Source organism: Podarcis filfolensis (assembly GCF_964270895.1).
Source record: "Podarcis filfolensis genome assembly, chromosome: 6".
Taxonomy (NCBI): domain Eukaryota; kingdom Metazoa; phylum Chordata; class Lepidosauria; order Squamata; family Lacertidae; genus Podarcis; species Podarcis filfolensis.
Window position 1 is genome coordinate 96,484,132 of NC_139609.1, and position 15,597 is coordinate 96,499,728.

The window sequence follows — 15,597 nt, forward strand, 5'->3', positions numbered from 1 at the left end:
TGGTTAAAGAGGAGCCAATTCTCTGCTGGCTATGCCTCCTTCTCACTCTTCATTGATTGATTTATTTAGATAATATACGTACTACCCTTTGCACGAGCCACAGGGCAGTTCACAACAGGCAAATCCATAAAACAACACAATATTTAAAATAAAATAAAAACACCACAAAGGTGGTTGGAACAAAATGTGGATCTCTTCCCAATGTCATCCTGAACCTCCCTACCTGCCCCCTACCACTTTAAATGCATGCTCTTTAAAAATACTGATTATTTTGGATTATCCAAGGATGGGGAAACCGTGAGAAAAAAGCCCTGGACGCCACTGGGGTTGGGAGGGTGCAGTGTGGAAATCTCTGCATTAATGGTGTTATGTACTGAGTTGAATAGGATCCAAACTGCAGCAGTCTGATTGGTCCTAGAACAATAGGATCCAAAAGGCAGCAGCCTGATTGGTCCTAGAACAATAGGATTCAGAATGCAGCAGTCTGATTGGTCCTAGAACAATGCAGCAGTATGATTGGTTGGCAGGAACCACCCAATCATGCTCCAGATAGCAGTGAATCCACAACCTGATTGGCTTACAGTAGAATTCCGGAATTAGCCAATCATGTGCAGCCCATTGTGTAAATAATGTATATAAAGCAGATGCTTTGAGGGGACTTTCATTCATTCCTCCTCACCACTATGAGCTGAATAAAGAGCATGAAATCACTTTGCGACTCTGAGTATATTTCAAATGGGGAGGCAATTCGGTGCAAATCCACAATCTGCTCTGGTTTGTGGACAAGTTTGTGTGTCTGAAGATGACAGGGTGTGGCTTCTCCTCTGCCCTAACCCAGAAATCTTGATCTTGCTGACCTGGTGTTTACCTGGGTGCCTCCCTTGGCAATTGCCTCACCAAGGAGCCACGCAAGGAGCCAACATCTTCACTGTCAGCGGCCCTGGAGACCGGTTCTTGCCCTTGTCTGGCTGCCTGACCCAGCCAAGCCTCATCCTTTCCTGCTTTTCCAGCTTGGATTGTTGGATAACTTTGCCATTTGTTATTCCTCTCTCCAGCATCCATCTTTTGGTTTCTAGGTTTCCTTGATCATCCTGGGCACACAAAGGCTAAAAACCCCAGTGGTTCACTTGGAAGGCCTTGCTGAGTCAAAACTTTTTTAAAAAAACAATAATTCTATAAATTGTGTGTCCTTGTTTCTCAATCTGATCCTTTTACATGGTTTTGTATGTTTTGCGGTATTTTATGCATTGTGATTTGTTGTTATTTTTATTGATTATAGATTAACAATTATTTATTGTAATTGTTAAGTGCTTAATTTGCTGGTGTTTAATTTTCTGTTTACTATTGGATTCTAATAGATTATTGCTTTATTTGATATATATTGCTTATTTTAAAATTATTGTGACTTTTTATATTGGATTAGATTGTTACTATTAATGTGTGAAGTTTTTTATTTTTTTATTTTTATGTGTCTTCGAAGCTGCCCAGATGGGCGGGGTATAATAATAATAATAATAATAATAATAATAATAATAATAATACAGTGGTACCTCTAGATACGAAAGGGATCCATTCTAGAGTGTTGGCTATTTGCATAGAAGGGGAAGAAATGGAGGCAGTGAGAGATTTTACTTTCTTGGGCTCCATGATCACTGCAGATGGTGACAGCAGTCACGAAATTAAAAGACGCCTGCTTCTTGGGAGAAAAGCAATGACAAACCTAGACAGCATCTTAAAAAGCAGAGTCATCACCTTACCGACAAAGGGCTGTCTAGTTAAAGATATGGTTTTCCCAGTAGTGATGTATGGAAGTGAGAGCTGGACCATAAAGAAGGCTGATCGCCGAAGAATGGATGCTTTTGAATTGTGGTGCTGGAGGAGACTCTTGAGAGTCCCATGGACTGCAAGAAGATCAAACCTCTCCATTCTGAAGGAAATCAGCCCTGAGTGCTCACTGGAAGGACAGATCCTGAAGCTGAGGCTCCAGTACTCTGGCCACCTCATGAGAAGAGAAGACTCCCTGGAAAAGACCCTGATGTTGGGAAAGATGGAGGGCACAAGGAGAAGGGGACGACAGAGGACGAGATGGTGGGACAGTGTTCTCGAAGCTACCAGCATGAGGGAGGCAGTGGAAGACAGGAGTGCCTGGTGTGCTCTGGTCCAGGGGGTCACGACTAAACAACAACAACAACAAAGCCCTATCAAGGAAGTAGAGCTTCCTCTCAGGTAAGTTTGTGTTGACATTGTTAACGGAAAAATCCGAGGGCTCCCTTGGACAAAAAGCAAAGACACCAACCAGGAATATTAGAGCAAACCGGCAGCCAGTCGGCTTGGTCTTTATTGAAACTGTCACGACAGGACTCCAACTCACAACAAGACGAAGCAAGATGGAAGCCCCGAACAAAAAAGCCCACAAACTTTTATTAGCTGCTAATCCCCATGTTACACCCCCCCAACTACATCACTAATACATCATGGTTACATCATGAAAGGGGAGGTCTGGGAGCAGTAATCTGAGCATCCTGGACCCTGCCCCATGGTTCTCCTTGCCCTCCACCAAACACCCATCAAGTGTCACAAAAGAGATATTCACATTTCCCTGTTTCCCAGCCAAGTGAATCACAACCTTTGGTCTTCATCTGGGTTTGTTTTTTCTGGAAGGGCTACCTGTCTGGCACTCAGGTATCAGGAGGCCAGGGATTATCACTCAGGCAGAGGGGCTGCTGAGGAGCTGAGCTCACATGTCTATATGAATTTCTGAAGTTTTCCAGTGAGCTAAGTACATAGAGACATTGATCAGTGAATTGTTACATTTGGTATCCTGCAGCAAAGGCCCTTTGAATAGATAGGAAGAAATTGCGATGAAGTGTTTTGTGGGGACAAGTCACAAAAGTCACGAAAGTGATTGTGCTGATTTGGGCAGTGGGCTGCATGTGCAGGATATCTGCTGGAGGGGCAACACACACACCCCAACCTATACATAAATTCCTGCAACAACTTCCAGGAGCCTAAAGGTGCCCAACCTGCTTGGCATTTATTCATTGCATATTATCTCGGAGAGTACATCCTATTTTGTCCCTAAGATGACCCAGTCAGTCAGGCTCAGCTGAGAAACAGTGACTAAATTTCCAGCGTTGGCTTTTAGGCACTCTTGCAATGCAAACCCCTTGTGTTTCGGCAAACCGCTTAGGGATTTCATTTCCAGCTCGGCAATATGCAAAACAACAGCAGTAACCCAAAAACAATAAGGAGGAGGAGGAACAGATGCCATGCTCGGGGCTCAATCCTGCCTCCATCGCGTCGCCTCTCTGATCTCCCTCAGGTATGCCGCGTAGGCGGGCGGGGTGGCTGCAGCGCCGGGGCGAAAAGCACTCCAGGCATGCTCAGAGGCACTCTTGCCCCGCTGCGCTCCAGCAGGTGCCGAGCTCTGCCCAGTTGCAAGGCACGTTCCGGGGCTCAGCCCTGCCTGCGATTAGTACCCCCCCCACACACACACACAAAGCAAGGACTCCGCGCCTCCCTCTCCTCTCCATTCATGCCTCGCCCGTCCCAGCTCAGGCTCCGCCCACCAGCCTCGAGCCCCGCCCCGGTTGCCGTGGAAACGGGACGCGCCGGATGGCGGCGGAGGCGGCTCTGGGCTGATTCCCCCTCCGGAGCAGAAAGAGGAGCGCCATGGCCAAGAACAAGGTGGGCGGCGGGGGGGGGGTGAATGGGTGGGTGCAGGGGGGGGACACTGGGTGGGAGGGGGCATTAGGGCGGGGGAGGGGAGTAGATGGGTGGGGTACCTCCATATGGTCTTGTGACATTTCCAAGGAATTAACTTTTCACATTTAGGTATGCGCCCTCCAGCTTTGCACAGGTGTAAATCGGAACCTGATTCTGACACCCCAGTTGTCACATGTAAGAGGATATTGTAGAGCCCAGGGCTTTGCTGTAGGCTCTCCTCCTGCACAGGTAAAGGTAAAGGGACCCCTGACCATTAGGTCCAGTCGTGGCCGACTCTGGGGTTGCAGCGCTCATCTCTCTTTACTGGCCAAGGGAGCCGGCATACAGCTTCCGGATCATGTGGCCAGCATGACTAAGCCGCTTCTGGCGAACCAGAGCGGCGCATGGAAACGCCGTTTACCTTCCCGCCGGAGTGGTACCTATTTATCTACTTGCACTGGTGTGCTTTCGAACTGCTAGGTTGGCAGGAGCAGGGACCGAGCAACGGGAGCTCACCCTGTTGTGGGGATTGCTGATCAGTAAGTCCTAGGCTCTGTGGTTTAACCCACAGCGCCACCCGCGTCCCTGCACGATTATTTTAGCGCAAATACCCTTTAGTCTAAGGTTACCAGATGTCCCTGTTTCCCGGGCACAGACCCCGTATTTACAGCTTTCTCAGCATTCACATGTACATAGCAAACAATAAGTGTCCCCGGATTCATTGAAAAAAATCTGGTAACCTTACTTTAGTCCACTTCTTTAACAGCTACAAGAGAAAAACCTCCTGGGAAAAGCAGGGGTGGCCTACAATATCCCATAATAATATGTTCTCAGGGGTTCTCAGAGAATATGCCTTGGCAGTAGCTGTAGTATCCAAAACAGCAGGCAGCCTGCTGCGTGGCGCCTTCTTAGCATCAAATCAGACAAGCCATGGGAGGCCGGCGGTCAGGACCTCCTGCAGTTTTTCTTAAAATATTAATGGCAGCCACAGAGAGCGGAGGGTGGGGGGCGAGTGGGCAAGGAGCCATGGTTCTCCTATGCTCTTTTCTCAGCTCAGATTACACTACCACCCCCAACCTGCTGTTTTCCCCAAAATATTCCTGCAAGTTTCCCCCCACAGGCCAGACAGCATATCTGAAGGAGGAGGGTAGTTTGCAAACGGAAAATGGTTTAGTGGGGAAAGTTGAATTCCTCCTTCACCAGCAGTGTGGCTCTGGGGTCCCTTCCAGCTCTTGTTGTTGTTGTTTAGTCGTGTCCGACTCTTCATGACCCCCTGCCGGGCACTCCTATCTTCCACTGCCTTTCGCAGTTTGGTCAACCTCATGTTCGTAGCTTCGAGAACACTGTCCCACCATCTCGTCCTCTGTCGCCCCCTTCTCCCAACATCAGGGTCTTTTCCAGGGAGTCTTCTCTTCTCATGAGGTGGCCAAAGTATTGGAGCCTCAGCTTCAGGATCTGTCCTTCCAGTGAGCACCCAGGGCTGATTTCCTTCAGAATGGAGAGGTTTGATCTTCTTGCAGTCCATGGGACTCTCAAGAGTCTCCTCCAGCACCAGAATTCAAAAACATCAATTCTTCGGCGATCAGCCTTCTTTATGGTCCAGCTCTCACTTCCGTACTTCACCACTGGGAAAACCAGAGCTTTTACTATACGGACCTTTGTTGGCAAGGTGATGTCTCTGCTTTTTAAGATGCTGTCTAGGTTTGTCATTGCTTTTCTCCCAAGAAGCAGGCATCTTTTAATTTCGTGACTGCTGTCACCATCTGCAGTGATCATGGAACCCAAGAAAGTAAAATCTCTCACTGCCTCCATTTCTTCCCCTTCTATTTGCCAGGAGGTGATGGGACCAGTGGCCATGATCTTCGTTTTTTTGATGTTGAGCTTCGGACTATATTTTGCGCTCTCCTGTTTCACCCTCATTAAAAGGTTCTTTCATTCCTCCTCACTTTCTGCCATCAAGGTTGTGTCATCTGCATATCTGAGGTTGTTGATATTTCTTCCAGCAATCTTAATTCTGGCTTGTGGGATTCATCCAGTCCAGCCTTTCGCTTGATGGATTCTGCATATAAGTTAAATAAGCAGGGAGACAATATACAGCCTTGTTGTACTCCTTTCCCAATTTTGAACCAACCAGTTGTTCCATATCCAGTTCTAACTGTAGCTTCTCGTCCCGCATAGAGATTTCTCTGGAGACAGATGAGGTGATCAGCTCTACCAATCTCTGATTCTATGATCCATATGATCCCCATGGCTTCTGTTAATACTGTATTTCAAAACTTGTGGCAGTGAAGAGCAAAGACTTTCTGTGTCTGGTTTGGCCCTTAGTTGTTCATGTGCAGCCATTGACCTTCGCTAGAGCCAAGATTTATCGCACTCTGTGATTTCACCACCGGAGACCCTGGGGAGAGAGCTTAACCCTGCAACATGGCAGCAGCTAGCTCTTAGCCACTTGTGCAAATAAATTTTTACCATGGCACCCCACCCACCCTAAAAAAACAGGGGCAGTGCTTTGACCAGGAACTGTCGCTGGTAAACAAGGACAGCTGGGGCGTCTGTGGATGTCATCCCTCTCATTGAATCTTTTTTGTCAGCCTCAGAATTATTCAGTACAATATTTCAAAATGCTGCCTATATGAGCAAACAAACACTGAGTGGGTGTCTGTGACAAATGCACGATCTGGCGGAGAAAGAGGTATCATATGTTCCCCAACCACAGAGTATCACAGCTTCAGTGCTCGGAGAATGTGGTATCGTCAGCACAACGAAAACATTACCGGGAGGGAAGAGAAGTATGGGCTGTGCATGACAAACAGGAAGACAAATACGTGTTCAGAATGTGATCTTAGAGATGTGCTCAGTTGCCTTGATGCGATGCGATGGCCTGCCCCACATGACAGTCAAGGCAATCAGCTGCCTGACAACTCAAGGATTCCTCTTCTTCTTTGGCGATCACTCATAGCCAAATAAGATTGTCTTCCATGAACAGTGTGTCCGTAAGCGACTGTGGAGGCCAATTCTAGATCCACATGTCCTTCCACAGTGGGGACTTTGGTTTCCGGGTGGAAGTTGATTATGGTGAGGGTTTGCCAAACATGCCTTCCTCTTAGCATGTTCCTCCCTTGTGTCCTGAGTTTGAGTGTCTTCAAAGTCCATGACACCTTTGGTCAAGGCTGTTCTCCAACTGGAGCGCTCGCAGGCCAGTGTTTCCCAGTTGTTCATACTACATTTTTAAAGATTTGCCTTGAGACAGTCTTTAAACCTCTTTTGTTGACCACCGGCATTACGCTTTCCATTTTTAAGTTTGGAATAGAGTAGTTGCCTTGGAAGATGATAATCAGGCATCCACACAACATGACCAGTCCAACGAAGTTGATGTTGAAGAATCATTGCTTCGACACTGGTGATCTTTGCTTCTTCCAGTACACTGGCATTAGTTTGCCTGTCTTCCCAAGTGATGTGTAAAATTTTTCGGAGACACCGTTGATGGAATCTTTCAAGGCATACCTGGGAGCTGGCTTGCTACCTTGTGATCCAGACGCCTTGCAATCACTGGGAGCAGCGCCCTGTTCCTTCTTCCCAGACGAGACGTTGACTGCTCAGACCATTAAGCAGCCCATGCTAGCACTGGGGGCAAGCATTGGGTGCTTATTGTGCAAAAGTGGTCCTGCAAAAAGACTCCTGTTGATGTTCATGGCACACAATGGTTGCGGTTCCCGCTATTAAAATGACTGTGTCTTGTTCAGCTCTGCTAGAGCGGAATATCCCTGTTCTGAAGGGCAAAACAAGGGCCTGGTAAAATTATGTGTGTGCCAAGGGCAGAATGTAGAGATGGCGGGACTTCCCCCTTTTTCTTATTCCTCCTTGGCATGTCTTGTCTAGTATCCCATACCCCCACAGTGGCCAAACCGATGCCTTATGGGAATCCCACAAGCCAGGGCCTCGCCCACTTTTGTGCCACAGTGACTGGTACTCAAAGAAGGCATGGTGCCTCTGATTCTGGAGGTATCATAAAAGGGTCATTTTATTGGCATAGAAAGACCAAACCATGCTGATTGGAAGGTCGGCAGTTCGAATCCCCGTGACAGGGTGAGCTCCCGTTGCTCAGTTCCAGCTCCTGCCAACCTAGCAGTTCGAAAGCACATCAAAGTGCAAGTAGATAAAGAGGTACCGCTCCGGTGGGAAGGTAAACGGCGTTTCTGTGCGCTGCTCTGGTTCGGCAGAAGCGGCTTAGTCATGCTGGCCACATGATCCGGAATCTGTCTGCAGACAGATGCCGGCTCCCTCGGCCAATAAAGCGAGATGAGCACCACCACCCCAGAGTCGTCCGCGACTCGACCTAACGGTCAGGGGTCCCTTTACCTTTACCTTTAGCTAATTGGTAAATTAACTGATTAAAGTTATTAACTGCTTTTTTTGAGGCCACCCAAATGAAGATGGCAATATGTACGTTGTAATTTACAATTTACTGTAAAAGAATTTATCCCTTCACTCCATGTCCCCACCCCACCCAACACCATTTTATCTTCCACAAGGGAGGGAGAGAGAAAAGCAAAAACAAGCTGTGAGTTGTTTTGCAAGAATTTGCAGCCGGGCTTGCCAGACCCCTGGCTTCTTTTGGAAGGAGAGAGAAAATGTAAAATATTGTATCACTAGTATACTTTCTTTTATAGACTGAGTGATATAAGAGACAGAGCCAAGTAGAATATTTCAAATTTCTGGGTCACGGTATCACGTTTTTAGGAGCTAGCATCTCATTTTTAGTCGCCAGTTCTACATAGAACAAAACAAAAAAATATTTCTGATGTCTTGCATTATATTTGATGGTACCTCATCATAACAGAGGAGTGGTTTAGTGTGTTTTTTAGGATATTCATTATTTCACATTCCAATTTCATTTGCTTTTCTTTTTATCTCATTGCAGAACGTAAACTACAAAGGGCCTTACGGTTACCAAAAACTGAAAGAACGGTGAGTGGTTGGTTGTCCCCATCTCCCACATCTGATCAAATCATTTAAAAATCATTTCCTCTTTTTGCGTGAATGGGGGGCCTGGTGTATTTTTGTGGACTCTCTGCTGTAATGGGCAGAGTGCTGGGAGCTGTATTCCAAACAGAAACCGGCGTTAAGATTTTTGATGCAAGAAAAGTGTAGATTTTTCCATCGCTTTGAAAAGCCGAAACACACGGTGGGGTCATTTTTAGGCATTTCTCCACAATGGTGGGTACATATTTCTCAGGGGTAAACCACAAACTCGTCTGCAGCAAACTCCGCCAAAGTTTCCCACAAAACTACGACTTGCCTATCTTGCCTGTGGAGATCTCTATGTTTACCAGAAGGTTGGTGGTTCAAGGCCACTCAGGGACTGCTGTGGGCAGGATAACTGCATTGTAGGGGGTTGGAATGGATGACCTTTGGGGTCTCTTTCAGCTCTACAATTCTATGATTCCATCTTCCTGCACACACAGTGGAGGCTGGTTCACTAGGGAGAAGGGGGCCCTGGCCCACCAACCTCGGCCTGCTCTCAGCCAGCCCCTACCTGCCTGATTTCTTCCCAAAGGTAAAGGGACCCCTGACCATTAGGTCCAGTCGTGGCCGATTCTGGGGTTGCGGGGCTCATCTCGCTTTATTGGCCGAGGGAGCCGGCGAACAGCTTCCGGGTCATGTGGCCAGCATGACTAAGCCACTTCTGGCGAACCAGAGCAGAGCATGGAAACGCCGTTTACCTTCCTGCCGGAGCGGTACTTATTTATCTACTTGCACTTTGACGTGCTTTCGAACTGCTAGGTTGGCAGGAGCAGGGACCGAACAACGGGAGCTCACCCCGTCACGGGGATTCAAACCGCCGATCTTCTGATCAGCAAGAAAGATTACTTCTTACTTACAGCTAATTCCAGGGAGCTGTCGGCGTCCTCCTATTTAGTCTCCGCTTTGTCTTTGTAGAAGTCAACAGGGAGGAGGACGGGAACGAAACCAGAATTAGTTGGCTCTTCCTCTCATTGGCTCTGGCGCCACCTACTGTTGGCCTCCCTGCCTTCTGCCCTACCAGTTCCAAGGCACACCAGTTGCCACTGTGTACGCAAACCTATCCTGGCAAGTTGTGTTACCGAAAATGGGGACAAAAAAAGGAGGCAAACGGGCCGGTGAAACGGGCGTCCAGCTTCCGCGAAGGTCGAGAGGGGTGGAGGTGGCGAGTGGAGAGCCATACCAGGTCACCGACATGGAGTTCCGGCCCCACCTGGCGGTGGCGGTCGGCCTGGGCCTTGTACGCCTCCTTGGCCTGGCGCAGTTGTTCCATCAATAGCTGTTGCTGGGACTGGAGCTCCTGAAGCCACTCCGTCACCGCAGGGACCGCGGATGCCGGCAGCACATCCGGAAACAGCCGTGGATGATAACCATAACTGGCCTGGAACGGGGTCTGCTGGGTGGACGCATTCACCGCGTTGTTGTAGGCGAACTCCGCCAATGCTAGGTGGTCGACCCAGTCATCCTGCTGGTAGCTGCAGTAACACCGGAGGTACTGCTCCAGCACCGCGTTCGCTCGTTCCATCTGGCCATCGGTCTGTGGGTGGTAGGCTGATGAGAGACAGACTTCTGTCCCGAGGGTCTGGTGCAAAGCTCGCCGGAACCAGGATGTGAACTGAATTCCTCAATCGGACACCACACGCTCAGGTAGGCCATGCAGGCGGAAGACATGCTGAAGGTACAGCTGAGCGGTTTCCTTAGCTGAGGGTATGGATGGGCAGGGGGCACAGTGCACCATCTTAGTGAAATGGTCAGATCCAAGGCCCTGCCCCAGTTCAGCCGGCCCTGGAGGCGGGGACTCATGTGCAGGCTGGGATTCCTCCGGTTCAGCCTCTGAAACGGATTCCCAGGCCATCACACCACCCCCTCTCCCAGCCCCCCCCTCAATCGAGGGTCTGGACCCGGCTTGCTGGGGTACGCCGCATGGAAATCTCGGAGGCAGGCAGGCGCACGGACGTTGGAACAGTCCTCCGGTCCATACCCCTTCCAGTCTATGGGATACTGCAGCTTTCCCCTGCAGTATCGGGAGTCCAGAATGCGTTCCGCCTCGTACTCAGGCTCCCCCTGAACCAAAACTGGCTGCGGTCGGGGACGGTTCGGGTGGAACTCGTCGGGTGGGGCCACCGGACTCAGAAGGGACCTGTGGAATACCGGGTGAACCTTCAGGCAGTAAAACGAAGGGCATCTGTCAACAAATATGCTGTGGAAGCCTGGCAGATAATGAAAAACAGGGGATAGGAATTTGCCTTAAACCAAGTCTGGCCATTGCTGCCTCTTGATTAGCACTGCCTACTTGCCATTCATGGCCTCAAACCCAGGCAGCTGGAATCTGCATTGAAATGCATTTCAGGTAGGCGGCGTATAATTTGAGCTGGGACTCCTCCAAACGTTCCCCATATGACGAGGCTCAGTCGTCTCGCATTATTTTGATAACAGTGGTGAAAGTCCCTGCTGCCAGGGATAGTTTGTCATGTTCAAAATGAAAGGATGGTTAAGCAAATGGAAGGAGATGCCTTATAATTAGCAGATATTGCCTGGATCCAAAGTGCTTCTCTGTTCCCACGGCTGTGGCGTTCATCAAATGTTCTCTTCTGCATGGAGCACTTCTTTGGAGTCAAAGAGGCGACTTAAAAGCAGGGGTCAGGGTGGGGCCTTTGCAATTCACTGCCCCACCTCCAGGAATGCCCAGTCTCGGCTGTGTGACTGCTTTGGCTCCTGAGGCTAGGGCTTTACCAACAGCACTGGCTCCTGGTGGAGTACAGGGTCAGGTTTAAGGTGCTGGTTTTGTTTTTGTTTTTTAATTTTTCTATCCAAAATTATAACAAGACATATTATCCCAAAACATATCATTCTTGTCCCCCCCCCCATTTTCCCTCCCTCCCCCTCTCCCACACAAAACCCACCCACCCCCACTCCACCCCCCCCGACTTCCCTCAGTTCCAGTCTTTGGTTTCTGTAAGAATGCTGTTTTCTGCATGTTACAAAGTTGTATAGATCCTCAAACTATTTAGCTGATTATTATCAATAAAAAGTTTGTGAATGTTTATTCAAAACTTGCCAAGGAGTCCAATTCGCTTTGTTGCATCTTCAGATACTTTGTAGAGGGTTCCCATTCATCCTTAAAGTCACAGTTATCCCATAGCTTGTATGTCAGTTTTGCCAGTTCTGCGTAGTCCGTCAATTTTTCTTGCCATGATTCTTTAGTTGGGGTTTCTTCAGTCTTCCATCCTTGTGCTACCAGAACTCTCACGGCCGTTGTCGCATACATGAAGATGTTTTTCAACTTTTTTGGCAGGTCTTTCCCTACAATCCCCAACAAAAATCCTTCGGGGTTTTTAACAAATGTTAAATGGAACATTTTTTTCAATTTGTTGTAAATCATTTCCCATTTTTTAAAAATTACCTTACAATCCCACCACATATGATAAAATGTCCCCTCCTTTTCCTTACACGTCCAACATATATTTGAACTAGTTTTGTACATTTTCCCTAACTGCACTGGTGTTGTGTACCATCTGTACATCATCTTCATGTAATTCTCCTTCAATAGGGAACAATCTGTAAATTTTAAGTCAGGTGCTGGTTTTGACCTTCAAAGCCCTATGAGGCCTAGGACCAACGTACCTACGGGACCGCTTTTCCTGATATTCCCCGCGGAGGACCTTAAGGCCCATAAATAACAACACTTTGGAGGTCCCTGAGCCTCAAGGAGGTTAGATCAGTCTCAACTAGAGCCAGGGCCTTTTCAGTACTGGCCCCGACGTGGTGGAATGCTCTCTCCCAAGAGACCAGGGCCCTGCGGGACTTGACATCTTTCTGCAGGGCCTGCAAGACAGAGCTGTTCCGCCTGGCCTTTGGTTTGGACTCAGTATGGCCCTTATGTTTCCCTCCCCTCATGGTCTTGATATATCATCTACTTTTAAAATGAGGCTGCATATTAAATTGCATTTTAACCTGTATTTTAAATTGAGGATTCTGCCCCCCCATTGTGTTTTTACTGTGATTTTATTGGTGTTAGCTGCCCTGAGCCCAGCTCTGGCCACGGAGGGCGAGGTATAAATAAAATTTATTATTATTATTATTATTATTATTATTATTATTATTATTATTATATCACACAAGCCCTTTTTCTGCCACATGGAGTGGAAAACTCACCTTTCCTTTTTCCATTTGGGTCTCATGTGCCTTGCAAACAAACCACAAAGGTGTGACAGAGTAAGTTCAGGATGGTGTCTGAGAAATGAGAAGAACCAGCAAAAGAAGAATGGATACAAAAACTTATGGAATATCATCATCATCATCATTTTAGATGTATGCCGCCTTTCCGTTGTTGAAGCTCAAGGCGGCTGAGAACATGACAAGATTTATATAACTGCAGACATAACAGAAGTCATAAACGATAAATAAAACACAACAAAACGTACACAACCAAATGGAAACAATTTCCACGTAAATCATAATAATAATAATATCTGTTATGTACTGAGTTGAATAGGATCCAAAAGGCAGCAGTCTGATTGGTCCTAGAACAATAGGGTCCAGAATGCAGCAGTCTGATTGGTCCTAGAACAATAGGGTCCAGAATGCAGCAGTCTGATTGGTCCTAGAACAATAGGGTCCAGAATGCAGCAGTCTGATTGGTCCTAGAACAATAGGGTCCAGAATGCAGCAGTCTGATTGGTCCTAGAACAATAGGGTCCAGAATGCAGCAGTCTGATTGGTCCTAGAACAATAGGGTCCAGAATGCAGCAGTCTGATTGGTCCATAGGAGCCACCCAATCCAGCTCCAGGTGGAAGTGAATCCACAACCTGATTGGCCTACAGGTGAATCCCGGAATTAGCCAATCACGTGGGGCCCATTCTGTAAATAATGTATATAAAGCAGACATTCTGGGGGAGCTTCCATTCTTCCTCACCACTACGAGCTGAATAAAGAGCATGAAATCCACTCTCGACTATATTTCAATATCAATAACAGCAACAGCTCTCTCAATCTCCTGTAAACAATACTTCAGCCCAAGAATCTGTGCAACAGCCTCAGCTTTTGTAGCTGGAGTCAGTCAGAATATGCAGAAATGGTGAAACTTACCGGAAAAATAAGAAATCAAGAAAACAAACTTTTTATAAAAGAATGGAAACGGTTTATTGAATATTTACAAACAAACTGTAAACAGATAAGGACATTGGCACGATTATTGTAATGACCTGCAGTTTCATAAGAGCATATGTTTAAAGCAGATGAATAAAAGAATAAGTTAGGTTAGTTTAGAATATGCAGGAAATGTAAAAAAATAAATTTAAGAGAGCACAGAAAGAGGAGGAAGGAAGTCGAGTTTTCATATGTTAGAAAGACTGTAAAACTATTGAAAATGGTGAATAAAAATTAAAAGAAATAAATAAAAAGAAATGAGAAGTGCTGCATAAACAATACATAGCAGGCTTTTGTAGGAGTCCAATAATTCTTTGGCGGAAGTTCTGCGACAGGTAAATTGCTATAGCTACAGGCTAGTAGTGTATTTTATTTAATTTCTTATTTCATGGCGTTTATATACCGCTTAATAGCCATGGAACCACTAAGCAACTTACGAAACAAAACTGATTTAGAAGTGCCTTTACACTTTACCGTCGTGGCCAGGCTGGCAGGGGCTCATGGGAGTTGTAGTCCAAAAAATCTGCAGAGCTCCAGGCTGGAGAAGGCTGCTCTAAGGTCTGGAGAGGGAGCGTTTTGCATCTTCCTCCCTGCCAAAGTCACCATCGCCCTTTAAACGCATCTTAATTGCATTTGTTGTATAATTTGCTAGGTTAGAGAGAGAGAGAGAGAGAGAGAGATTAGAAGATGACTTATTTGCAATGCAATGCCCTGCTGCTCTGGAGCTGGGTCAAGACAGTAACTAGAACTGTTAGTAGGTTGTATGAATACGCCCACAATATATATACACAAAAAGAAAACTATAGCTTAAACTTTAAAATGCCAACAGATTTTATTATAGCATAATGTTTTATTGAATTGAATGCATTTCAATTAATTGATTGTGATTTTATGTAAACTGTGTTACTTTTATTGTTGTTAGCTGCTCTGAGCCTGGCTTCAGCTGGGGAGGGTGGGATATAAATAAATTATTATTATTATTATTATTATTATTATTATTATTAATTTATTATCTAACGGGATCCATGTGTCTTGCTTATACACAGAGAACCCCGAGCTTGCATCCGGTTCAAGTGTGCCCTTACAAACACCATTTTAGACGTCCTTCGACAGCGACCAGGATGGGTTGAAGTGAAAGAGTAAGGCTTGTGGTTTTCTTCTTAAAGGCATGATAATAAGGGGGGCGGGTCTTCTCTCATAATCCAAGCCACAGCACACAACCGCAGAATTGATTTCCTGGTGCAAGAATCCCACTTCCCAAAGCTCTTATCTCAACAAAGGTTCTATGTAAAATAACTAAGCAAGTATTAGAAATCACCCCAGAATTGGCCCTACTAAACATCTTCCAAGACAATACAGTGGTACCTCTGGATGCGAACAGGACATAGCTGCCAATTTTTCCTTTTTTTAAGGGAAATTCCCTTATTCCAAATAGGATTCCTCGCAAGAAAAGGGAAAAGTTGACAGCTATGGAATGGGATCTGTTCCGGAGCCCCGTTCGCATCCTGAAGCAAACGCAACTCGTGTCTGCTCATGGGCAGATCGCAATTCACTGCTTCCACGCATGCGCGTGATGTCGTTTTTGAGCGTCTGCACATGCGCGAGCGGTGAAACCCAGAAGTAACGTGTTCCGTTACTTCCGGGTCACCGCGGAGCGTAACCTGAAAACGCTCAACCCGAAGCTACTTAAACCCGAGGTATGACTGTGATGCCTATTTACA

The 15,597-nt window shown here is 46.8% G+C and overlaps 1 protein-coding gene across 3 annotated transcripts in view; it reads left to right on the forward strand.

Moving 5' to 3' along the window:
* The first annotated feature begins 3,575 nt into the window (after nt 1-3,575).
* The window catches only part of TTLL9 (tubulin tyrosine ligase like 9), a 50,286-nt gene continuing 38,264 nt past the window's right edge, over nt 3,576-15,597 (forward strand). For all 3 annotated transcript variants that reach the window (XM_083618890.1, XM_083618892.1, XM_083618891.1), the window contains exons 1-3: nt 3,576-3,687; nt 8,627-8,673; nt 14,923-15,015. In XM_083618890.1, the coding sequence (XP_083475016.1) occupies nt 3,673-3,687; nt 8,627-8,673; nt 14,923-15,015 (155 nt within the window). In that variant the 5' untranslated portion in view covers nt 3,576-3,672. The remainder of the gene's footprint in view (nt 3,688-8,626; nt 8,674-14,922; nt 15,016-15,597) is intronic.